The following is a 26,784-nucleotide window of genomic DNA, read 5'->3' as shown; positions in this document are numbered from 1 at the left end:
CGCGCGGTGTTGGGTGACGCGTCGCGGCGGGCGCTAGGAGGGCGAGTGCCGATTCCGGGAGGTCGGTATTGTGCGCAGGGCGTTGGCAGTCCGCCGACGGTCACACAAGTCCACACAGACCGGCCTTGAAAGGAACCGCTTTACACGGTATCGTGGGCCTGGCGCCCGAGTGCCTGACTAATTGGAGGCGCCGGCGAGGTTAAGAAGGGCTTAGCAAACTTGACCCCGTGCCGCATATACGGAGAAGGAATCTATTCTTCTACGCGTCCGGAACGCAATCGCCAGCCTTGTTGTTGGGTGCGACTGCCTGTGTGGTGTCGAAGGCCAGCTTACAGTGCACGCTGTAGGGATGTGGTGCACACGTGAAGAGTGCATTCGGACGGCGGCGTCTTGTAAACGCGCACTCGGAGAACTTTGTCTTGTAGACAATAAGTTTGAAGGACAAGGAGGGCCATCCGTCTCCCACACGGCCAAACTTTGAGTACAGCGGCACTACGTGGTGTCGATGCCCCTGCTTCCGAGACATTTGCGGCCTAGACGCCGTTGGGATTTGAGGCGGTCTAGCGATAACTTGTTCGGGCCTGGCGTGTTTTGCTGAGCCCGTCACTAACTACGTAGAAACGAGAGGGCAACGGAGTTTTGGGGAAGAAGGAAAATAGCTTTGTTTTTCAATATGTTTATTTTTAAGAGTAAGCCCATCCCTGTGGGTTGTGGCTTAACAAACGGTTGACTCTGATTGGCAACTGAACCTGTGGGACGGGCCAACGGCCCTACCGCCTTTTTTTTCTTCTTTGTATATTTGGGCTATAAAAATCGGGACGACATGCTGTCCCTCAGACTTGGCTGAAATCAGGATTGCTGATTGATCAGTGAGCCTCCGTACCATGTACGTTAAAACGAGTCTGGGCTCTAACAGTCATTGAGACCGTCGAAGAGTGAGACTGCGTTTCTCAATTGTTCAAGTTTGTAATGTATTTGTTTTACCTGCCATGTATATAGAAAAGTTCAACTATAAATATTTCTTGTACATCTGACCTCATCGCTTCCTGCCTGCGTTTGATCAACAACTGCCGATCATCGTCCGAGAAGCTTCAAGTTCCAACGGTGAAGCGAGGACAGAGAACGAACGAAACATTACTGTGGGCTTACTGACTGAACACCCACACTGATTGCTTGCTCCTCTCGCTACTAAAAGATATGTTTAAAGTTAGTGAACAATGAAAGACAGGACCAAACCAAGCAATTACTTCATTTTTCTAACTTTGTTTTTTGCTTTTCTTTTCGATGTCTCTGGGTGCGGGAGGAACAGCGGACTTACAACACCACGCTGGCATCGACGTTGTTGAGGTCTTGCGCTGAGAAGAAGCGCTTCTTTTTCTTCTTAGCGTTGATGCCGGCGCTAATGGCGTGGAGCTGTGTTAGAACCATGTCAACCTGCGAAGGCAGTAATTTGTGCTTGTCATAAAGCCAACGTCATAAACTAACCTACCCGTGAGCATGAATAATTAGGGTTGAAATGACTATTTACTCGTAAAATATTGTTTCGTTTTCTAGTTATGGAAACAAGGCAGAGCTGCACAGGAAGCAGTCATTAGTGCGTGCTCACACATCATGCTCCTTTTACGTTTTTATCATCCTTCTTTGAAAGAACGTTCTTTTACACTGTGAGGTGTATCATTAGGCTTTAAGCGAGAATGTCAGTGCAACTGAGAGCAGGAGAACATTTTGTTGGTAACACAACACTAACAGCGCTGGACGTGTCGATAGACATGCTGACCGAGAATAAAAAGATTGTTTAGATAAATATAACTAATTAACCGAAATAACAGCTCTGTGGGGTAACTGTGTAATTGCAATACTCAGGCGAGTAAGGAGAGAAAGCATACCCATTCGATAAAAAAGTGTGGCTACAGCATCAGTCTCGCGACGAATCCTCCCCCCCTTATTCGTGTAATAGCTTAACTAACATTCACCAGGCCTACGCTGGAATACGCATGTTTTGTTTGGGACCTGCACCAACCTGCCCTTCCTAACACCCTAAAATGAGTTTGAAAACGCGCAGCTCATTTAATTTGTTTGGACTATTGATATCGTAGCCTTGTCTTTGAACTCAAATTGAAACCAAGAATGCCCAACCCAGCAGAAACTCGTTGTGTTTTCGGGCTGTGTCTCGATTCCAAAGTTTATCATTATTCTTCTAGTACTTCAGGCATTGTTCTAGTGCAATGTATTTTGTGCCAGATAAGTAACCAAAAGGTGTACCCCGGTCTGCTCAGTCTAGTGAGCGTCTTCGTTCCTTTTTCGTTAAGACTGTCCGGAACTAGAATGACCTTTCCACCGACACTGTGCTCCACTCCGACCTACAATGTTTCAAGGCTGCCCTACGACCCGCGCTTCCACTGATGTAAACACCCGCTCCTCATGTTATCAATAAACAAAGAAACGAATATCCTGGCTTAAAATTTGAGTGAATGCATTGTTAGCTTATATTATTTTCCACGATGCGTTTTTCTGCGCCGCTTAAACAGAATATCTTTGTTTCACAAACGCGCTAGCTTGGCTTAGACCACTTTATTGGCGAGGAGGAAGGTACCCTCGAACCAGCGTGCCGCGCCGCTCTCCTCCTCGCACTGGCATGTGCGGATCGCCGTGTCTTCCCGTGGTAGTTAGGAACGGTAGCGGTGTCATTACGAAGTAGTGCGGTCGTAACGTGTTCCGGCTGCGATTGCGGCGATGACAGATTACTCAAGCTAACGGGCTATAACTGTGCTGTATTCGGCTGCAAAAATAACTTGCGGAAGTGAAGTGCATGTTGAGCGGTGACTCCGCTTTTCTACGGTGACTCCGCGGAGGAGCCTCCGCTTTGGATCGCCACCATAAACAGAAAGGACTTGACGCCATCAGCTTCGTCACGTCTACGTTCAGAAGATTGTTTCCAGTGAACGCATGGACACGAACTCGGAATTCGGGATCTGAGATATGAACGGAAGGTGCGTATTCAAGTCACGTGAACTAGTGCCACTAGACGAAGTTAACTGCTTGTCTATGCGCGCACAATAAAGTTATTCGGTTCAAATGTGTTCCAAGATTACCACGCTTCGAAACCAACGCTCCGGTGGAATTTGACCGAGGACGTATTATGAGAACAGTGCATGCCGACTAAGAAAATAAAGCTGTCTTCCTCTTTGTTCCGTAATCAAAGCCATGCCTACAATGTGCCGGCCGCCCTACAGATCACATGGGTCCTCGTGTTTCCGAACCTTGCCTGCAAGTCGCCTGGCCGAGGCCGTGCATCAGCCTGGTGTATTAATCCAGAAAATAAAGTTGCTGTTACAAAGGGTACTTGTTCGTTTTTCAGCTCCGTCGAGTCGGCGATGTGCCCTTGCACAGGCACCCGTCCACACATAAGAGTGCGCACATTCTAAGGACAGGTCGCGTGCGCCTAGTTTATTGTGGCATACTTGCGAGCACTCTCATCAAGTAGTTTTGTAGGGTACTCCATGTTAACGGTTCTTCCGATCGAGGTCTGTTTTTATTTTGTAAAGCTTGATAACGAAGGAAACTGGCTGGTGTGCATAGCCTCGTAGTTCCGTTTTCTGTTCCTTTTTTCTAAGGTATTCTTTTTCTTAGATCACTCAAGTCAGCTATGAAAATCGCGCCTTCGTGCTTATTACGTGAACATGGAAATAGTGTGTTCGTATTGGAATTCACATTATGCAGCTAGTTTATCTACAAATTCCCTGTCAAACGATTTTTTTAACGAAAATACGTCATCACATTATGTCTCGAGGTGCTGCCCAAAAGTGGATCCTGCGACTGTTTTCACATAGGAAGGAAGGAAGGAAGGAAGGAAGGAAAGAAAGAGAAAAGCAGAAGGAAGGGAGGTTCACTAGAATAACGTCCGGTTGGCTACCCTACACCGGGGGAATGGGAAAGGGGAAAACAAAGATGACAGGGAGAGAGAGAAGGGAAGGAAAGAAGGAAATTGGCGGTGAGTTCCTTGACGCGTGTGGGCTATTAGTGATTGTACTAATAGTCACAGACGTTCACCCAAGCCCGTCATCCTCAAAAAGCACAAAAGTGCCTTCAACGCTTCATCGACCGACCAGCGATAAGCACGGTGTTCCAGCAGCACCTGCATGGAAAGAGGCCGATTGTCCAGTTTTTGGAGAGCGTGAGCAAGTTCTTGTGTTTTTGGAGCACATCGTGGAGAGTGGCACAGCAGGTGCTCTATATTTTCTTTGGTGCCGCAGAGCTCGCATGCTACCCTGTCGGGCACTCTAATTAATGTAGAGTATGTGTTTGTTAAGGCGACTCCTAATCAAAGGCAACAGAGAAGCATAGCTTCACGTCGAAGAAGTCCGAATGGAGGTCGAAGTTGCAGTGAGGGGTTTAATTGATGCAGTCATGTAAGTCTTATGTTTGGCGAGTTCCATTCGGTCAGTGAGAGACTGCGAGCCAGGTGTCAAAGCTGACTTGCGGCGTCTATTCTCGAGAGCCGAAATGGAACGCTGTGCTCTTGTTGATGTGATGCGTGAGCGGCGTTATCAGCGGAATCATTGCCACTGATTCCACAATGGCCAGGTACCCATGGAAAGACAACCTCATGACCTTTTTGTTAGAGGTGATGTTAAAGTTCCACAATTTCGTATGTCAGCTGTTCATGACATCGGCGTCGAAGAAGTGACTGCGTGCACTGTAATGCCGGTTTTGAGTCAGAGGACACATCCCATTTTCCAGGTCTTTCAGAATCAATGAATTCCAGTGCTCGACGCAGAGCCGTTAGTTCTGCCTCCGTGGAGGCCATGACATGCGATGTCTTGAACCGCAGTGTCATTGCTCGCGTTGGTATAACCACCGCACCATCAGAACTAGACGACGTAGCCAATCCATCGGTATAGATGCGCACGTGGTTGTTGTACTTCTCATGCAAGATGAGTAAGCTTAGTTGTTTTAGAGCAGAGGCGGGTAGATCTGACTTGTTCTGTAGTCCTGGAATCATTATATTGCCGCGGCAGTACTCCATGAAGAAGAGGACAACACGAGTAGGCATGAGCGTTTTGTCAAGGCGCCGTGAAGAAGAAGAAGCTGCAGTTACACTCGGTATTAAAAAGAAGACCCGTCGGTGTGCCTCCTGAATAGCGCTCTACGACCCCTGTTTTTGACGTTGCGAGACTGGCAGAGGTGCTGGCACCTGCAACCCCATGCGTGCAACCCCTGTTCGGAACCTTACACCCAGTTCCGAATCTCCACCTCTCGTAATGACTCCTGTGCACCGTTTCAGTCGGCGCCTGCTTGGCCTCAGCCCGGACATCCTTCCTGTTGCGGCTCCCACCTGCATGACTACATCATCGGCGCTTCTTCCTCCTTCACAAATGGCGGCTGGCCTTTCCAAGGTGACTCTTTAACAACCTCGCGTCCCCGAAATATTCCACGGCGATGCTTTTGAAGATGTTGAGGACTGGCTTGACCAGTGGGAACGCGTCGCTCTGGTAAATCGCTGAAACAACGAACAAAAACTCGCCCATGCTTATTTCGCACTAGAAAACAGCGCTGGTACATGGTACTCGAACAGGGAAGCTAGCTTCCAAGCATGAGCAATATATGTCCGAGTCAAGGAAAGTGAGTCATCTGGTGCGGGGAGTTAAAGAACCACTCTTTGCCGGTCTTGTACGAAACCCGCCAACAACGGACGACGAATTCAACAAAGAAGCGACTGTCATCGAGTGGGCGCTTCAGGAACATTGCCACCACTTCGACCGCCAACCCAACAACACGCCCATCAGCTCCTCAGCTCAGATTATTGACCGCAATTATTTACGGGACATTACTCGAGACATCCTGCGTGAAGAGCTGTGAGCCCTCGGCAGACGTCATACAGAGTCGCCGGTCGTTTCTGTTGCCGATGCCGTGCGCCAGGAGTTGCAGCAAGGCTTCGCACCAGCCCCATGTCCAGTAACACGTCCATCGACCTATGCCGACATGGTCCGATGTCCTCCCCCTTCGTCGCCTGTAACGCCATTTCAGCTACGGCCCGTTCCCGTGCCGTGGTGGAAACGGGAGTCGGTGAGACGACCTCCAGTTCGCCGTACCAACTTGTGGCGCGCGGCCGATCGTCGACCCCTCTGCTTCTATTGCGGCGAACTCGGTCCCCCATGCTCCCTACGAAAACAATATGACGACAACGAATGGTAACGCCGACGACGTAGCCCGTGCCGATCTCAGCATCTCATTCTACAATTTTTTAGAACAATATTTTAGGACCCCTTTAAAGAGCATCACTCTTACAGAATTAGGGCGAGCCGTCAGCATACTTGCTATATGAAAACATCTTCAGCACTGACCCGCGTCGGCTACACAGTTGTTACGTGTGCCATATACGGGTTGAGCATTAATGGCTTTCCCGGAATTAATAAAGATCCCCAGTGGCACATAACATAATTATTGTCCTTCAACTGGATTATTCGAAGAGGTGAACATTACTTGCACGGGAGATCGAAACACATATTCAACTAAGTAACAAAAAATCTCAATTACCTTCTTAATTATTTTACGCCAAATAATGCAATTTACGAATTGTAGCCGGTGCGCTTCCAAGACGTATACACTTGAAATTATTCACGCCGTAAAGTAATTACCAGGAAATAGTGTTATCTTGATGATTATCGATAGTTGCAATTTGAACCCCAGGGAAAATATTGTTGTGAGGCGGAGACAAGCACGAATGTTTTTTCTGCAAAGCGAATGCTGCAGTCACTAGTTGACACTAGAACATGGCGGCTGAAGCGTCCCCAGCGACAGCACTTCTCCGTCATCGTCTCTGGCCTGCACGTCCTGTTCTGCATCGCGACACTACGCCGCCGGGGCTGGAACGCCTACCCGGCGCAAGCGATTAATGACTGGCAAAGGCACGCACGTAGGGCTTTAAACGGTATACATGAAGAACATCGGTACTTCGCTGTACGGATGACGGGCCTGGCTCTTCGGTAGCAATCTCGTACGTCGCATCCGAAAGCTGTCACAAGATTCGGTAGGGACCTGAATATCGCTACAGAAGTTTTTCCGATATACCTACACGATGAGATGGTGACCACAGGAGCACGACAGAGCCAGGTAAATGCTGCACGTCCCTATGGTGCGTATCGTAATGGGACTTCTCGACAGCCTGGAAATTAGTGAGGCTAGTGCGGGCAATCCGACGGGCCTGGGCTGCCACAGAAATCGCATCGCGTGCATAAGCAGTGTGCGACTGTGTGGCTTGTGGAAGTACAGTGTCCAGGGGCCAAACGGAAGCATGGTCAAGCAGTCGGTAAAGCGGTGAGTGACCTGCGGTGTCATGGTGGGACGAATTGTACGCGAAGGCGACATATGGCAGAGCGACGTCCCAGTCATGGTGGTCCGGAGAAACGTACATAATTAGCATGTCGGTAAGCGTTCTGTTCAGTCGCTCTGTGAGACCGTTAGCCTGTGGATGGTAAGCAGTGGCTATTTGATGTTGAGTAGAGCATAGGCGGAGGATATCATGAATGACCTTTGACAAGAAGTAACGTCCGCGATCCGTGAGGAGCTGAGGTGGGGCACCGTGGTGCAGGACGATGTTGTGTAGGAGGAAGTCCCCGACGTCAGTGGAACAACTTGTAGGCAGAGCTCCCGTAATGGCGAAGCGCGTGGCGTAATCTGTTCCAACCGGAACCCATTTGTTGCCCTTAGTTGAGAAAGGAAAAGGGCCAAGTAGGTCGAGTCCCATGCGAAAAAAAAATGTTCTGCAAGAATATCGGTGGGTTGTAAAAGCGCCGCTGGAGCCATGGGAGTGGCCTTATGGCGTTCGCACAGGTCGCAAGCTCTGTCACATACCAGCGCATAGAGCTGTGTAGGTCGGGCCAGAAAAAACGGCGCCAGACTCGGTCAAAGGTTTGAGTAACACCGAGATGCCCAGCAGTGGGCGTGTCGCGGAATCGTTGAAGCATCGCGCGTTGAAGGTGCCCCGGTACGACCAGCAGTAGGTCAGCACCACCACGGCGCAAGTTTCGCTTGTACAAGACTCCGCAGAAATACTGAAGAGACGAAGGGAAGGATAAGGCCGTAGTGAGCTTAACCAGTCTATGATGGTTCGCGGAAAGGGATCACGGCGCTGTTCATCGCCAATGTTGAGGAAACCTGAGATGGACATAACGCTCGTGTCGGATTCGAGGTCTGTGGCTTCTGGTGGGTCAACAGTGTGGCGGGAGAAGCAGTGAGCGTCCTGATGTAAAAGGCCGGATTTGTACACTGCAGAGAAAGTGTACTCTTGCAAGCGCAATGCCCAACGCCCAAGACGCCCTGTAGGGTACTTCAACAAAAAGAGCCAACAGAGCGCTCGGTGGTCGATAATTACGCATAAGTAGCGACTAAATAGGTGCGGGGGAAACATCGCTATCGCCCAAACCAGCGCTAGGCACTCTCGCTCCATGATAGAATAGTTGCGCTCGGCCGTGGACAGAAGACGACTTGCGGTAGGGATAACGCACTCTTGACCACGCTGAATCTGGCCAAGAACAGCGCCAATGCCATGACCACTAGCATCTGTAAGGATTTCAGTAGGGGCTGAACGGTCAAAATGAACTGAAATTGTGGAGGTCGTCAAGAGTCTGATGAGTGCTGTGCAGGCTTTGGCCTGCCGCTGTCCCCACGCGAAAACGACGTCGTTCTTTAAAAGCTGGGCGAGAGGACACGCAATGTAAGCAAAACCTTGAACAAAGTGTCGAAAGTACGAGCATAAGCCTATGAAGCTGCGAACTTCCTTAACTGAGCACGGCACAGGAAAGTCTTCCAGAGCTGCAACTTTCGCCGCGTCAGGTTGAATTCCGGAGGCCTTTACAAGGTGCCCGAGAATGGTTATTTTACGACGACCGAAGCGACACTTCGACGAGTTGAGCTGAGGTTTCGCAGCGCGAAACACAGCAAGGACAGTCGCGAGATGTTTAACGTGGGTTCGAAAGGGTGAAGGGAAAACCATTAAGTCATCGAGATAGCACAGACAGGTGGTCCACTTCAAGCTTCGGAGAAGGGTGTCCATCATTCTCTCGAACGTCGCAGGGGCATTGCAAAGCTCGAAGAGCATGACTCTGAATTGAAAAAGTCCTTCAGGCGTAATAAACACTCTCTTCTCGCGATCCTTCTCATCAACAGCGATCTGCAATAGCCCGACTGGAAGTCAATCGATGAAAAATATATCGCCACAGGTAGACAGGGAAGTGCAGCATCGATACGAGGCAATGGATACACGTCCTTCTTGGTGACCTTCTTCAGATGGGGATAAACAATACAAAATCTCCAGATATTGTCTTTTTCTTGACCAGGACAACTGATGAGTCCCGCGGGCTAGCAGAAGGCTCGATGATGTTCTTTTATAGCATCTTAGAAACTTCGCTTTGATTGATATTGCGCTCTCCAGCAGACACGCGGTAGGGGCGGCGATGGACGAGACTTGCGTCATCGGTGTGTATCCGTACTGTGCACGGTAAGGCAGGCGTGAGGACCTTTCTGAGTCTTTAGCGAAGGGCGGCACTCATTACAGACATCTGCGCACCAGTGTCGACGAGAGACTTGACTGGGACTCCATCCACATCAACGTCTAATATACTTCTAAGGGTAGGCAATGTGATCAGAGGATTTCAAGGCCGGGTCGTTGCTGCAGCGTCACCCCCGAGAGCGGCACCGACTAGTTTTCCTGTGGCACGAACGCGAGGGAAGAAGAACGGCGGGCCAACGGCGAAGGAAACCGACGACTTAGGGGCGATGGTGACCAGCTGGTTTGGCAAGTCGGAGCTACGTTGGCGTTATTGGTAGATGAAGGGCACACGGAGAAACGGGGAGCACCTTGATCTAGACGGTCGGACGGGAAGCGATGATAGGGGGCGATGACCAACGACGGCAGCAATGACGAGCCATATATCCAACACGCGAGCAATTGAAACAAATCGGCCTATCGTACAGTGTTCTCCAGTCGGCCAGGTTACGACGGCGAGTTGAATACGCTGAAAACGGGGAAACAGTGTTTGGGTGGGGCCGGTCCTCACTGACAGCGGCATCACGAATGGGGCAGAGAGATGAGAGGCCTAAATTTGCTATATCTTGTCTGCCAACGGCCTATTGGCGGCGAGGAGTTACGGAGTCGCCATCTATCGGAAGCGCCTCGCTGGCGTAGTATGAGGGATCACGCGGCGCGCTCCTCATAGGTTTCGCTCTTAGCGCTCACTGAAAACACCACGCGCGAGCTCTCCCGGACATTTCTGTAAGTGCTTTCGAAACGAGAGAAGTTTCTTACTGTCTAAATAATAATCTTGGGCAAACTGAAAGCACACAATCGTCTACAGACGCTATCTCTTTACCGAATACGTACAGTGAACGCCACTGCGCGCGGTCGCAGCCATGGAGTCTCCCGAACCGGCTTCTTGCGTGAAAGGTAGGTAAACGCTGAGAGCAAACTATGTGACATATGTTCTTATAGTGTTTGTATAACTAAATGGAGCGTAATAGAACGAAGCCTCCATGCAGCGATCGCGCAGATTCGCAGCAACCGACTGCGCGTCTGCGTGCTTGTCCGCGCACTGTTTCGCTTTCTCCGCGCGTGCATTTTCGCACCGTGCCATGAGCTTTAGGCCGCAGAATATGAGCATTTGACTGTATACAAGCAACCATTGTTGCGTGGGTGCTATCAGAGCTGCTCAAAAATAATTTCGTTGCAGAGACTTCGACGCCTACGGGGACTGTGATGTGCCGTAGCGACGATTCAATCTTTTTTTTCTTCTAAATTCTTTTACCTTTCAATATTATTTCTAGAGTCGCGTCGCACTGTATGTTTATCGGTGTTCTCAGCGTGCAATTTCCCGCTGCTCCTTTTTTGTAATCCAGTGCATTAATTCATAACACAAACATGACCATATACGCCATGCTTTTTTTTTAGTGTGCTTCTTACCGCTGCCTTTCCACTCCACTGAACTTGCCAGTATCTATAGCATCGGCAAGTTCATAGACCAAACCGTCATGACATTAGTCGGGCAGCTTACTCGGGCGAGCGTCTCAGTGCGCGTTTTCAGAACATCGCAGACCGGGCGCTGTAGCAGAAATCTTCCTCGCGTCTGTGCTTGCTGCATACCCGAGTTGTAGCCGATGACTGTTTGCCGGCTTTATGTTTCGCGAGCCAAGCTTCACGCAGCTTCTTGTCCTGTGGCTACGTGTGAATAAGGCTGACACCGGCCTCCGTTACGTGCGTCTGGCCCTGCGGCACCGAGCAGTAGCCTACCATGTTGCGCGCCTTCAAAGGCAGCCACTACCTATTGTAGTGCTTTCAAGCGTTGTAAAGGAGACACTCGAAGCGGGAAAATTTTGCCACTAAATGAGGACCGCAGCGTACGAGGGAATTAAACGAATTAAACTCGTTTTCAGCTCGCTTCGGCGCGCCCGAAGCAGCCGACGCGGCCGCTATGTCCACGTGATCCCTCCTAGCTCGTCACGCCGATGGTGGCGCCAGCTTTTCCAGTGGTGGAGCTCGAGGCCAATATAAGCGAGAGAGAACATGTGTTGGCTCACGAGGAGTGGCGGGAGGCATGGCTTCGAGCTCGCGACGGATTTGCCGCGTCAAATTTTCTTGTCAAGACAGACGAGGTCCATGTGGCTGTTCCTACACACGAAGATGTCGAATCTGTATTTGGTAGCCTGTCGAAGTGATGCGTAATGCGGCCACTCTTTATCAGTTCGAAATTGCGACACTCTTTGATGATCGCGTCCACCGAATCATTGTTCTTGCAGAAAAGCAGGCGAATTGCGTCATCTGCTATGTCCTTCAGGATGTGGCCAATCTTGCCGGTCTCGTTCGTGTCTTTGTCAGCTTTACGACGGAGCGCGAGGACGTGTTGTTTATATACCAGGTAAGATTCTGTTGACGTTTGAGCACGAGTCCATAGCTCCTTCTTCGCTGCTAGCTAACGGCCAAAGGGCTTTCCAAAGAGGTCTGAAAGCTTCTACTTGCAGAAGTGCCATCTCGTTATCTCTTGCTCGTGTGTCCCGTACAATGCTTGCGCTGTGTCTCGGAAGTAGAATATCACATTCGCTAGCATAGTCTTGCGTCTCCCCGATTATTTTCGCTTACACGCTCATACCAGGAACTGCAGTCTTCAACGTTCGTACCATCAATGCCATTGAAGGTACCTGTGTCTCTCGGCTGGGACAACACGACGGAGGTCAGAGTCTGCGGCACTGGAGGTGGGCGGTCGGTCATTGTGGCGCTTTGGCTGTCGATAATCGTGTCAGGGCTCACGCGGCGACTGCTACGGAGCTACGCGCTGGTACCCAGCACCCGAAATGTTGCCAGGCGGAGACAAGCACGAATTTTGTTTATGCAAGGCGAACGCTGAAGGCACGAGCTGACACTAGAACAAGGCGATCACATTGGCCCAGCAACCACAACATTTCTTCGTCATCGTCTCTTGTCTGCACGTCCTGTTCTGCATCGCAACAATATTATCCAATTGTGTAAGTAATCAAACAGGAAGGACGTATAGTTGAGATGTGTACCACCTTCGATTTGTTGAAGTGGTCAAACAAAAAAGAAAAATAATGAAAGCAGTATACTTGCTTACTATCCATATAGTATAAAGGCTGCCCTCATTGGTGAATTGCCAAGTGTTGTTGAACTTCTGTCAACGTTGTTTGCTCTGTGTCATGGACAGTATTCATTTGGCAACTTTATGCTACCACTAGTAGTGTATGTTGGCTTTTGCTCGACTTTCCACTTGTACCCACTCCTTCCTTAGCCGCTAATGGGCAGCTGGCAGTATTTTATAAATAAATAAAAGAAACTATCCTTTGCGGCCCCAGTGCCACTTCAGTCGTATCCTTCTATTTGATGCATGTACAAGTGAATATTTTTGCTAAATGCAGTTCGCGATGATGTACTCTTGGTGGTGGTGGTGGTGGTGGTGATGTTGAAGCAGGCGGGGTTAGCCTGGCATACATAGCCGGCAATTGTTCCGCCTGATCCTCCTTCGAGTTGAGATCAGGGGTGTGTCACCAGGTGTCGATGAGCCCCGTGTCTCGCAGGAAGGCCATCAGCAGTCGTTGCGCTCTCTTCCTGAATGCCGCGGGCCCTCCGGGGAAAACAACGTCTTCAAACGTCCTGTGCGTGAGACCGCTTTTTTGTAGGTTGTCGTCCATCGCTTTTCTTTCTGTGTCAAACTGCGGGCATAGCCAAATGAAATGTTCGATGTCGCCAATGTCACCACAGAAAATACAGAGTGGGGAAGCGCGAAGCCCAGTCTTGAATAACCAAGCTGGGGTGTACGCGGAGTCGGTCCTGATTCGGTATAAAAGCGTCGCTTGTTCGCGTGTAAATCCATGAGTCACACAGGATTCGTGTGGATTCTTGTGCAACTCTCTAAAGTGCAGGCGGATTGCACCCTTAGGGTTTCGAAAAGCTTTTGGAGCTTTCACTTTTGGGACACATGGCAGCGCTAGGCGTGCAAGGGCATCAGCTTCCTCGTTTCCATCAATTCCTCCGTGTGATGGAATCCACTGAAACCTTATGTTAAATCCTTCTCTCGTTAGGTCTTCGATCAGTGCCAGAGACTGCCTTGTAAATTTCTCTAGAATCCGTCAGCACCACGACATCTCGTGCAGAAGAGGCCCGTAGTTTCCGCAAAGCCGCGGTGATTGCGGCGCTTTCTACTGTTGTAGAGGAAACTACGCGATCCAGTCGGCCAGACCATGACACATCAAGGGATGGTATGCAGAATGCCGCTGCACAGCTATCTGTTTGTGCGCACACCGAACCGTCTGTGTACACTTGTAGATGGCTTTGAAACACAGTGCTCAAGTGGTCCAGCACAATGAACTTGGCTTCGGCAGTTGAAATGGTGCGTTTCATCGGTAGGTGGGGTGCATTGAGGCTGCAGGTAACGTCCGGAAAAGACCATGGCGGGTCAATGCGACTTCGTTTGGGTCATTCCAATCCTAAAAATCGGAAGGTGTTCAGCGCCGCATGGAAATGTGAGCGAGTTCTTGCTCTTAGCCGCCGGAGAAGCGCCGTGCCTGCGCGTGACTCGCCCAGCCTTAATAGCTGCGTCAGCAAGGCCTGAGATGCCAAGAGGCGGAGTGGAAGAGACTCTGCCTCATTAGTGACTTTCTTGTTTGAAGCCGCCGTGGGAACTCCCATCGCCAAGCGAAGTCCCTTTCTGTGCACTGCCTCCAAGCGCTCGAATTGACCCGATGACGGTGATATCAGAGGGAGCTGATAGAGAATGCGGCTTGTTATCAGTGCAGCGTTCAGTTTAAGCATGGATATAGGATTGTTTCCCCAACTTACACCTGCCAATCGACGAAGTGCGTTGATTCTTTGCACTGATGCAGCCACCACACTTTCGACCGCACCACGCCATAGTAGCTTGTTGTCGATGGTGACGCCCAGGAATCGAACATGAGTTGCACGAAGAATTGAATGCCTATTCAGCGTCAGACGTGTTGACTTGCGTCTCACTCCCGGGAAAAGCATGAAGGCTGATTTTTCTGCTGATAAAGATAGGCCAAGCGTCGATAAGTGGCGATCGATAGTGGAGATTGCGGCCTGGGCTATCCGGGCCAAACGTTTGCGTTGGTACCCCGAGATCCAAATGCAGATGTCATCTGCGTAGATGGACATTTTAACTGCCATCCGACCTACTTTCAGGGCATCTGGAAGGCTGGCCATGGCAACGTTAAAAAGCAAGGGGGATAGGACACTTCCTTGTGGGACGCCGAGGGAAATTCGTCGCTTGTCACTCATTATACTTCCGAGCTTAACTTGGACACATCGATCACTGAGAAATTCACGGACGAATCGAAGAGCATTTCCCGAGACACCCATGGCTCGGAGTCCGTTGATGATGCCTGCATGAAGCACACAGTCGTATGCCTTGGCAACGTCCTTAAAGATGGCGAGTGTGGAAAGGCCGTCTACGCGATGGTGCTCGATATGGCTTAGTAGATCCAAGACACTGTCCTGGGCACTCAACCGTGGACGAAATCCGGTCATACATGATGGCAGTCTATTTCCTTGCTCAAGATACCATGTTAACCTCGTACATATTAGTCTTTCCATCAACTTTGATACGCATGATGTTAGCGATACTGGCCGGTATGAGGTGAGGTTTGCAGGATCCTTTCCGGACTTGAGCACTGGCACCATCCATGCTGTCTTCCACGCTTCTGGGATCTCTTCTGTGCTCCAGACGTGATTAAATATGTCCAGAAGTGCTCGTTTTCGCTCATATGGCAGATTTGTCAGCATCTGATTGTTGATCGAATCGGGACCCACAGCACAGCGTCTTCTTAATTTGCTAAGCGCCAAATCCAACTCACGAAAGGTGAACGGCGTATCCATGGTATGGGATGTTTCAGACAACAGAGGGTTCGATACTCCTGCTGATCTGCCAGATGTGTATACGTCTGCAAAATCTTCTGCAAGGGTTTGCAAATCTTTTCCTTGCTTTAAAGCAAGTGCTTCGAATGGCCTGTGCAGGCGAATCTTTCCGGATAGGCTATTCATTACTCCCCATATCCTTGTCATGGGAATAAACGCCGATAAACTCTCGCAGAAAGCAGCCCATTGAAGTCTTCTTAACCTTTTTGTGTGACGACGGATGGCAGCGTTTATCCTGTTGTATTCAGTTTTCGCAGATGAATTTCCCGTTTTTCTCATTAGTTTTCGCTCCGCTCTCCTACGCGCTGCGCAGAGGTTCTTTAGTTTCAAATCAGGAGTAGGGAAATGATCTGGCAGTTTCAACACTGAGGTAGCCACTCTTTTGCTCCGCAGCATATCTGCGAACGGCTAGTAGTAGTAGTATGTTTATTTGGCCATATTATATACAATACAATATGCCCTCGAGGTGAGGCTAAAGGAGGTAGACCAAGCATACCTCCTGACAAGGCCTAAACCCCGATCACACATCATGGAAACGGGGGCCGAATGGACAAAAGAAAAACAATGAGCAAACATGATCACAATAGAAAATAGTTAATGATAGACAATAATAAATATCCATTAACAATAAACAAAACATTTCATAATATGCACATTCAAAAAAAAAAATAAGTATACAGAATTAGCTGAAATTTAACCGGGGGGGGGGGGGAAAGAATCGTCAGTTTTTTCTTAAATACAGACACACTATAACTTTCTAAAGCAATCTGAGTAAGATACTGGTAGGCATTACACAATGTTATAATTTGATAATCGGTTGTTTGTTTACCATAATTTGTTCTGGGTCTTGCAGTAGATAGGGCAACGGAACGTAGACCATACGCAACGTTTCTTGAATTATAAGTATTAGAAAAAGAGTTAAAGTCATGTTTGACTTTATAAAAAATGTGAAGAGCCAAACTAAAATAGTATAAATGAAAGAAATTGCGAACATGAAATGTTTCGAAAAGATTAGCTTCAACAGATGAACTTGAACTTAATAAACGTAGAGCTCTTTTCTGGAGAGAAAGCAATTTGTGTGAATCAGTTTTGTTGCATGTACCCCACACTAGGTTGCAATACACCAGGTGAGACTGAACAAGGGCAAAATATAACTGTTTTTTAACTTGTAGTGGGAGGAGATGTCTAACACGATAAATAACATAAATAGATCTGGCCATTTTTAGTCTAATGTAGTTTATGTGATCACTCCAACCCAAATCGCTACGAAAAAACACACCAAGGAACCGGCAACTATGAACTTGCTCGATGTTTAAGTCATTAAAAAATAGTTTGATGTGATGATCTAATGGTTTGTTTTTTGGATGAAAGAGCATAAACTTTGTTTTGTTTACGTTTAATTGAAGTTGATTAACATAGAGCCAAACCGCTAACTCCTCAAGCCAGGTATTACATTGGTGTTCAAGTACTTGGAGACTGGAGCCGGAAAAAAAAGACATTAGTATCGTCGGCATACATCATGATATTAGGAGTTAATGGAATGTTTACAATTTCATTAATATAGAGAATAAATAAAAGTGGTCCCAGAATTGAACCCTGAGGGACACCGAATTTTATCATACCAAAACTGGATTTTACATCATGAATCTGAATGTACTGTTTCCGTGCAGTTAGATAACTTTCCAAAAGTGAATTTGCCACTCCACGGATCCCGTAAGTCTTTAATTTATGGAGCAGTATTGTATGTTGCACAGAATCGAAAGCTTTGCGCAGGTCGAGAAAAATTCCAACAGAAAAAAGCTTAGTTTCAAAATTGTTAATTATAGAGTTTTTAATATCTAACAGAGCAGATTCTGTTGATTTACCGGCCTGAAAGCCAGACTGTTGGGGGCAGATAAGATGTTTAGCTTGTAAGAAATTGTTTAGTCGCCTATAGAGTATACGCTCAGCTAACTTCGAAAACAGAGGCAATACCGAAATAGGACGGTAATTATTTGGGTCATTTTTGTTGCCTCCTTTGAATAAAACGGTAACGCGCGCGACTTTTAATTTGCTAGGGAATACACCAGAAAGAAGCATTCTGTTACAGATATGCGTAAGAGGGCCAGCAATAATATTTACAGCACATTTGATAGGAAAAGCAGCAACTTCGTCATCTCCAGGTGAGCAGGTGTTCCTGAATGAATTAATGATCGAAATAACTTCATCCACTGAAGTAGGGGACAAAAATATAGATTCAGTACTGCAAGAGGGTAAGTATGAGTCAACAGACCGAGTTGAATGACAGCTAGCAGAGGGTAGGTATGCTCCGGCAACTAATAAGTGTTCATTCAGCATATTGGCAAGTGAAACTCCAGCATAATTCACCCCATTGACTTTCAGCTCAGAGGGAAGACAATTCTTCCTGTTCCCTATAATAACGTTAATACCTTGCCAAAGTAATTTAGGATTGTGTAAGATTGACGAAAACTTATTTATATAGAAAAAAGATTTAGCTTTCTTTAGATCTGAGTTTAATTTATTTCGAAACTTCTTAAACTTAACTAAATCATCCGGGCATCGCGTTTCCAAAAAACGAGAGAACATTTTGTTCTTTTCTTTAATTTGTTTCAAAAGTGCTCCTGTCATCCATTCTTTTCTAGCCTTTCTATGTTTTTTTATAGTTTGAGTTGGGAACGCAGCGTAATAGCATTCAAGCAGCTTCTGAATAAATATATCATAAGCACGGGACGAGTCTATTTCACCATATACATCTACCCAATTAATTGTAGACAACGAGTGACAAAATCTGGAGATGCTCGTTTCATCATTAACTCTACGAGCGTGAACGCGTTTATTCAATTTGGTCGTATCAGGAAAAAGTGAAAAGAAAGGCAAGTGATCACTAATTCCAGAAGAAAAAACACCGGATATGCAACTCTGAGGTGGGAAATTAGTGAAGCGCAAATCAATTAATGTTTCAGAGTGCAAGGATATGCGAGTAGGCAATTTAATAGTATTGTCACAACCATTAGACAGCATTATTTCATTTAAGTTAATCTTCAGAGCGTTATCCTCCAAAAAGTTAATATTGAAGTCACCTAGCACAATGATACGCCAGTTGTTTTGGTTAGCAAACTTCAGAAAACAATCAATGAAACGAAAAAAATTGTCAGAATTTCCTTGAGGGGGGCGATACACAACCATAATAGCAACTCTATGAAAAGCAATGCAGACAGTTTCAAAATCAGTACAAACAATTCAATAATCCGACAAGACCTCAAAGCACAAATAATTTTGCACATATAAAGATACACCACCACCACGCTTTCCATCTCGAAATACTGAAATGGGTTTATAACCAGGAAACTCGCTGACATCTGCATTTGAGGTAAACCATGTTTCAGTGAAGGCAATAAGGTCAAAATTAAAGTTCAGTTTAGTTAATTCAGCTTCTACTTCTTCTGATTTATTTTTTAGGCTTTGACAGTTCAAGTGGTAAAGAGATAGTGTGTTGCGAGGATTGTAATCACCATCCTTTAGAAAGTCGGTGAATGACTCGGCAGTAAAATAAGCCATTGTTGAGCAGGTGTACTGCGCAGTCTCGCAGCAACAGTGATTAAACCATCTTATCAATGTCCTCCTCACAAGCGATCCTGATGGCTCGTGCACCAGGTTGCTTTCGAGCGTAGATCTTTCCTTCCTTTGACCAGACGAAAGCGTACTTCATTTCCTTAGCCTTCATTTTAGCGAGCCACAGTAAATTCCTGCTAGAAGCCGTCAGGTTATCAAAGAATCGAATGTCATCTTCGCATTCTTTGCGCTTTGAAATCCAGTCTGTTTTTGTGGATCGGTTGGCAAAACGGATCAAAACCACAGGCACCTTGTCTGGTTGAGATGGAAGGCGGTGTAGCCCTTCAATGTCATTTGCTACAAGTGTGGACAAGTCAAGCTTCACAGCAAGGCTGTTTACTTTGCTCAGTAAATCTTCACCATCTGTCACAGGCATTCCATGTATTTCCATGTTTTGCCGCCTACTGTACTGGCTCAGGTCGTTCAATTCCTGACGCAGTTTTCGAATTTGCTGCCCGTCCTGGTTTGCCTCAATGTCGTCAACTCTCTTACGCAGGAGCTCGATTTCCTTGTCATGCCTATTAGATACTTCGAGCAATTTGTCATACGTGTCAGACATATGTTGTACAGACTTTTCAATGCTTGAAACGGTTTCCTTCAAAGATGTCAGATCATCTACTTTGGCCGTGAGATTTACCGATGACTTACTAATCTCAGCAAGCCGTTTGCATAGGACAGCAGAAGATGCATCACTGCTGCTATCCTGACTGCGAGACGCCGAAGATCGACATGTCAAGCATTTCAAGGCTTTTCTTAATTCAGCATTTTTTGCTTTGAAACTCCGCTCCCCAACCCCTGCACACTTCCCTATATGAAGCCTTTGACAGCAATCTGCACAAGTCATAAATTCTTCACCATCTATAATATCTTCGTAGCATGCAGAACAAGGATCAAAATTTTCAGATGACATTGCAAGCAAGACACTAGACCATGGGCAGCAGTGGCAGCAGTGGCGGCAGTATGCACTGGCAGCTTAACAACAGTAAGAAAAGACAACTAACCTGTAAAATTCAAAAACAGTTGTCTGAGCACTCCTGTGCAGCAACGTGCCACCGCCACCGCTGCCGCTGCCCGATGTGTGAAGGCTCTCGACGACTTGCGCAGCTTTATAGCCAGAAGGAAGGGGCGTATCTTCACGTGATGACAGCACGTAGGCAGCCACACACGGTGCGTCAACGAAGCCAGCAGAATGCAGATCGCGCTTGATACGGAAATTCTTGCAGACGGACAGCAGCGAAGGAACTGTAAAATTCAAAAACAGTTGTCTGAGCACTCCTGTGCAGCAACGTGCCACCGCCACCGCTGCCGCTGCCCGATGTGTGAAGGCTCTCGACGACTTGCGCAGCTTTATAGCCAGAAGGAAGGGGCGTATCTTCACGTGATGACAGCACGTAGGCAGCCACACACGGTGCGTCAACGAAGCCAGCAGAATGCAGATCGCGCTTGATACGGAAATTTTTGCAGACGGACAGCAGCGAAGGAACTGTAAAATTCAAAAACAGTTGTCTGAGCACTCCTGTGCAGCAACGTGCCACCGCCACCGCTGCCGCTGCCCGATGTGTGAAGGCTCTCGACGACTTGCGCAGCTTTATAGCCAGAAGGAAGGGGCGTATCTTCACGTGATGACAGCACGTAGGCAGCCACACACGGTGCGTCAACGAAGCCAGCAGAATGCAGATCGCGCTTGATACGGAAATTCTTGCAGACGGACAGCAGCGAAGGAACTGTAAAATTCAAAAACAGTTGTCTGAGCACTCCTGTGCAGCAACGTGCCACCGCCACCGCTGCCGCTGCCGTCCAACACTTCTCTGTATGTGTCCCAGCGGGTCACAGCACAGAATTGTCGCCCAGCAGTGTGAAATCCGGTGATGTTGGTGAAGATCGGAAAGTGGTCACTGCCCATCCTGTCTGGGGCCGCTGTTGACGATACGACAAGATCTGTAGAATGGATCACGAGGTCTATGGCACTCCATGAATCTGGTGGTCTGAAGAAAGTCGGTTTGCCATCGTTCGCGATACATAAGTCAGCAGCATCCGCGGCTGTGACATGTTCCTTGCCTCGGGAATCTGCAGTCTTATCTCCCCAAAGCGTATGATGTGCGTTAAAGTCGCCACAGATTATTATAGGGGAGGGGCAACGAATGCAAAGGTCCTTTATGAATGCCTCCATGGAGACCTTCCTGCGCGGACTTATATACACCGACACCACACTGAGTTTTCGTTTTCCTAGGCACACTTGCACAGCGGCGACTTCCAAGAACGTAGAACAAAGTCTTGCACTGGTAAGGTGACGTGAGGTATTTCTAGCCTGATGTATATCATCGCACTTCCATTTGCAAATGATGGTATACTCAGATTTCCATGTCTGATGTACCCTGGGATCGTCCTTCCATTTGGGAGACCGGCCTCCGAGAGGGCTAGAATTGGTATAGGTATGTCTCGAAGGAAAAGGCTGAGTTCAGAAAGACGCTGTAGAATACCGGCGCAGTTCCATTGCATTATTAAGGGCACTTTTGGACGACGGAATGGACCAAGTGGGCGAGACATTGCCATTATGCTACTGAGCGTATGCGGAAGTAGAGCAGAGTATTACTGACTCAAGAGCCAGCACTGCTTCCAGCATATCCTTCGTTGAACTAGCAGGAATCTTCGCGACGTGGAAACGTAGTGCCGTGAACAAAGCGCGTATCACATGCTGGCAGTTTTCCTGCTGACTGTTGCCAAGTGGTACTTGAGGTTGGTTTACTGCGGCCGCATAGGTGCGTTTTTCGGACTGTTTTCGAACAGGTTTCTCAGCCGCTGAGACCGTTTGCGTTGGCTCAATAACTTCGTTTATCGGTGTGAGACGCGGGAAATGAGATGCGTACTCTGTTTCCAAACCAGTTAGTTGTGGTGCTCTGGACGTCTTCTTCGTGTTCGTTGGTGTGCTTGCGCTCTTTGGACCCAGAACAAACAACTTATTTCTTCGCTGAGCAGCTGTCCGCGCAGGCCATCGACCGTAGCTAGCAGGATGGTCACCGCTGCAATTTGCACACACAAAGTTGTCTTTACTTGCACACGTCTCAAAGTCATGAGGTCCCCCACAGCGCTTGCACCTCTGTTCCCCACGACAGTACTTAGCGATATGTCCGAAGCGCTGACACTTAAAATAGCGTGGTGGTGTCTCCACGTAGTCGACAAGCTCGTGTCTGGTGAACCCAAGGTTGATCTTCTCCGGGCGTTCAGAATTTGGAGCAAATGTGAGAAACACCGAGTTAGTGCGCCTTGACTCCCATTCAGATGACGAGGTTTGGACCCTACGGATGATTCTTCTTGCATGGAATACTCCCTGAGGTCCCCGGTAGGTGAGCAGCTCTTCATCCTAGTACCATTTAGGGACTCCTCTAACAAAGCACGTGTTTTTCATATAACTATGTGGGACACGGGCAGATATGACTAGTGCCGCCGATATTCTTGTTCTCTAGAAGGACGTTGGCTTGTCCTTCTGTCTCTACATCTAAGAGCAATGCTCCCTGTGCTGTGAAGTGGCTCTTCACTGGTGCTCCACCGAGAATCGTTTCAAGCTCAGAATACAGGACAATAGGGTTTACTTGCCTTAAATCATCTCTTTCGGATGTTGCAGTGATTAACACTGGAATGCCCTCCGCACTGTCTTTACGATGGCGCACAATTCGGAAACCACCCTCGTCCATGTCTAGGTCTGAAGGGTTCGCCACGTTGTCGTCCTCGATGATAGTTGACTCGTCTTCAGATTCACCAGTGTCTTGTCGCTTGCAGTCAGGCTGGCTTGTACAAACCAGCTGGCGTTTCTGACCCGGTGTCAGCCCTTGGGAGGTCATGGCGGGGTGCTCGTCGGTGCCAGCTTGGTTCCTTCTAGCACCTTGTGAGGCGGCGGGTGGCGCAGCACCCGTCGGTCTCCGATACGGAAGGTACCTTTTCGAGTCGACAAACGTCTTGAACCGTTCTGACCAGTAATATTACCAGAAAATAACGAAAATAACGATAAATGTAGGCAGAGCTACTCAGACAGGCTAGCAGCAGGGTCGTCGTCTTCCATGATGTACTCTTGTCCTCTTGACATATAATCATTTCTTTTGCAGACCATGCCTTGTACTGGCGTGACCAATCCACATAAGGATAAGTTCAGTGGAGAACGGGCTCATGTCGTTTTTATGAATGGAGGCATTGGCGAAATATGACAACGCGATTAGCCCAGCTCTTAGAACAGAGGCCTTTGCCGGTCCCGTCATTAAGTTCCGAAGAACCCATGGTAGCTGTGAAAGAAGCAAAGCGACTGCACAGAACACTTTCCCTCACAAAAACTATAGTCGTTGAAGAAGGCAATCGAAATTTTTGTTGTGGATAACTATAACGCCTGAAGGAGGGCTCTAACCTGTTTTCATTTCCTCCAAAGATAAACGGCTTCCAACTTCGTGTATTCCTGTTGATTTTATGCTTCTGGCGGCAACGCTCGCTGACTGGCTTCATTACAATAAGGGCATACTAAAGAAAAATATGATTTTAACTGTGTTAGAAAATTAATAAATGTAAGATATTTCGCGTGAACTGGGTTCTTAGGATACACACAGAAAAGCAAACAATCAAATTGCCATTTACCTGGTGCCAGTAGGGGTCCTTTTCCGCTAGCTCTGTGACCTGCTGCTGCATGAAGTTCAGCGTAGCACCTACGAACTGGAACAGCTTGACGCAGCCGTCGGCTTGATGAGCACAGTACTGCTTCCATAAGTTGTCGTAGTGCATCAGCGCTCTGTCTGCCGTTGCATAGCCTTCGAAGATGCCCGCGCTGAATGCTTGTTCGCGGTCTGAGTAGCTTTCGTTGGTGTACAACTCAAGAAAACCGTAGCTGCAGAAAATCAAAAGAGAGAATAATATTGTGACATTCTTAAGGGCGCAGCGGCTATACGCCTCAACAGTATGTGGGGCATCCAAGACGGGTGAAGCAGGAAGACGATATTCGGCTGGCTAGCTGAATCTCGATAGGTGCAACTCGTGTTCCTCCAATATATTCCAATATATTTAAATGGTGCTTTGAGGCCTACATGTGGAAATGGTTAGCAGGAAGGGACGTAAGGCTAAGTGGGGCTCACTATTCCCACGAAATGAAATACGTGACAGGAATTAAATACTGTAAACTGGACTATGCGTCAACAGCTTTGCGCGGGAAGGAAGCACCATGCCGCTATTGTAACCGCGATTACGAAAAAGTAACAATGGTATCACTGTTGCGTTTGGTATTCTTTAGTGGATGTTGCCTAGCCGTGCGTGTACATGATATACTATGGTGCGGACCCCGGCGAACAAAAGAGCATCAGCAAAGAGGACATGCGACAACTTATACCAATGCTGACCTTGCTTTTTCTGGCATCCTATGTATAATTCAATATACGATAGCTTATTAAACACAGTGGGGAACCAATTTAATGGGGTCTACTTTTTACTTAGTTAACGAAAGCGCATGCTTCTCTGGAATTCTCAGATATTCTCTTCTTCACCTTCGCAGTACACGGCCGCTCAATTTAGCGGTTATGCCACCTATAGTTGACAGTGGTCGTGTACGGTTAGTTATGTTCGGAAAAATGTATAAATCGATTATCGTACGAAAAAATGCTGTAAGGAGACAATGTAGTGCTTGATGCAGGTTAAGTGCTGTTACTGCATTGAACTCGTGCTTCATGGTATACGCCAGCATTTACATATTTTGAGCACAATAGAGCTTTGGCAACTCCTTTAAAAGGGAGTCACTCATTGCTCCCTATTTATCTGCAATTTTTCGAGAGCCCTCGTACTTCCTGATGGATACGTTTATATCGATTATTTGATGGACACACACACACACACACACAAAACTTCACATTCGACGGTCCACGAGAGCCAAACGCTCAAACACACACAACGAGTGGAACGTCTCTTGTTTATGTGTCATCCCTGGCTGTAGTCTAGTCTTCTAAAAACGGGATACAAGGGTCCAAGTGCTGTGCTTCTTTGACCTTGCAGGTCATTATTATCGATGCCAGCAGGGTGGGCTCTGCTGAAGACGGCCGGTGTTGAAGTTTCCTCGCCATCAGCTGCTTCTATATTTGGTGGGCGTCCACTTCTTGGTTTTTAGGCACGCCATTTTACAAGAACACCGTCCGTCAGTACTGCTCCAGTGCCTACCTTGTAAAGCAGCACATGCGCACCCTTCGGGAAGCCTTTTGGCAAAGGTACAAATCTGACGTGTACAGTTGTAATCTGCGCTGATATTGATGTGGAGCTATTGCTTTCAGATCAAGAACGTCTCTGCGACATGGTACCAGACACAAGTGCGCTGTTTAATATCAATAATGAATGCCCAACTAACAGACACCTGCTACAAAATTTGAAGGGATTATGGGATTTCACTTGTATAAGGACGGGTTGGTGCACAACTATGAGAAATAATAAAGATTGACTCATTGACTGATTGATTTATGAGCCATGGCGTGTTGTAACTTGTATTCTCTATGTGGAGTTTTCTGCGTGCAAAATCTTTCTACGCGGTTTATGCCTTGTGCTTCGTCATAGCGTGAACGTCCGAAGATTTCCGGCCATCACGATATAAAATAACTGCCACCCGTTCAATGCCCACTACAGCAGGCAATCTGGACACTGAAATCCGGTAGTAGGTCATTTTGTTCATAAATGCTCCGAAACGTGGTAACATTTCAGACCATAGGGAAAGTAGTCTTGCGACACATTTCGCAATATACGGGCAATGTTTTGACGTTAGGTTTACAAGTATTGTGAAGAATGTGGATAGTAACGGGCAGTTTGGGATGGTTCGAGCCGATACCACCTTTCTTGTTCATGAGTCGACGCAACTGCCTGATTATTAGTCTTATTTATTATTATTATTTATAATATTGTTAGCCCTCGCGGGCTGTTACAGGAGTGGGGATAACATTATAAATGCTATATATAAAGCAAGCAGCTCTAAACTTCGCTGAAAAGTTTCAGGTGATTTGCAGTCCACAAAAACACCACAATCGAGTTTATTTTATTGGGAAATTGTACGTGGCAGAAAAGAAATCTGGAACGCATCTGCTCTTGTAGTGTACGGTAAAATGCCATAAGGCTGATTATTACGCGTTGACAATCCTCCCCGAGTGCGCAAATACAAACTAGGATATAAATTTAGTGTTTTATTATACAGATGGTACAACAATTTCAAACGTGCAATCTGTCTACGTGTCGACAGTTTTTAGAGGTTAGCCCTGTGGAGTAACGCGGTCACTTACTGAGTCATATGGTAACATGAGTAAATAAACCTGGCTGCTAACTGTTGGATCCGTCCAACTCATCAGCTTGCTTTTGACTTTGCGGATCCCAGGTTATGCTAGCATGCTCTAAGGTTGGACACACTATTGTTCTATAAACCATCAGCCTTGTTTCAGGCTTGTCTCTTAATTTTCGCCTTAATGTGCCGAGCTTGCGTTCAGCTGTACCACAAATATTTTCAATGTGTTTGTTCCAATTTAAATTCGAAGTAATTGAAACACCGAGATATTTGAACTGACAAGCCAACCTAACTGTTTTACTTTTGAATTGATATGCAAACACCAGTTTCATATTTGATACAGACATACATGCGGCTTTACGAAAATTATTTTTCATATCCCATTTTTCACGCGACTCCTCAACAGATATCAAGGAATCATTTAGCAAGACCTTGTCAGTGACACTTTTCACCCGAGTAAATA

At 47.4% G+C, this 26,784-nt stretch overlaps 1 protein-coding gene across 6 annotated transcripts in view; it reads right to left on the bottom strand.

Moving 5' to 3' along the window:
* The window catches only part of LOC126518704 (putative phospholipase B-like 2), a 185,302-nt gene that overhangs the window by 134,286 nt on the left and 24,232 nt on the right, over positions 1–26,784 (bottom strand). For all 6 annotated transcript variants that reach the window (XM_055064943.2, XM_055064945.2, XM_050168467.3 and 3 more), the window contains 2 exons: positions 23,663–23,909; positions 1,319–1,434 (listed from right to left, as the gene is read on the bottom strand). In XM_055064943.2, coding sequence (XP_054920918.1) covers positions 1,319–1,434; positions 23,663–23,909 — 363 coding nt within the window. The remainder of the gene's footprint in view (positions 1–1,318; positions 1,435–23,662; positions 23,910–26,784) is intronic.

The sequence above is a fragment of the Dermacentor andersoni genome, chromosome 1, assembly GCF_023375885.2.
Source record: "Dermacentor andersoni chromosome 1, qqDerAnde1_hic_scaffold, whole genome shotgun sequence".
Lineage (NCBI taxonomy): Eukaryota > Metazoa > Arthropoda > Arachnida > Ixodida > Ixodidae > Dermacentor > Dermacentor andersoni.
The sequence above is the reverse complement of the archived record's forward strand: the minus strand, read 5'-3'. Positions and strand labels throughout refer to the sequence as shown.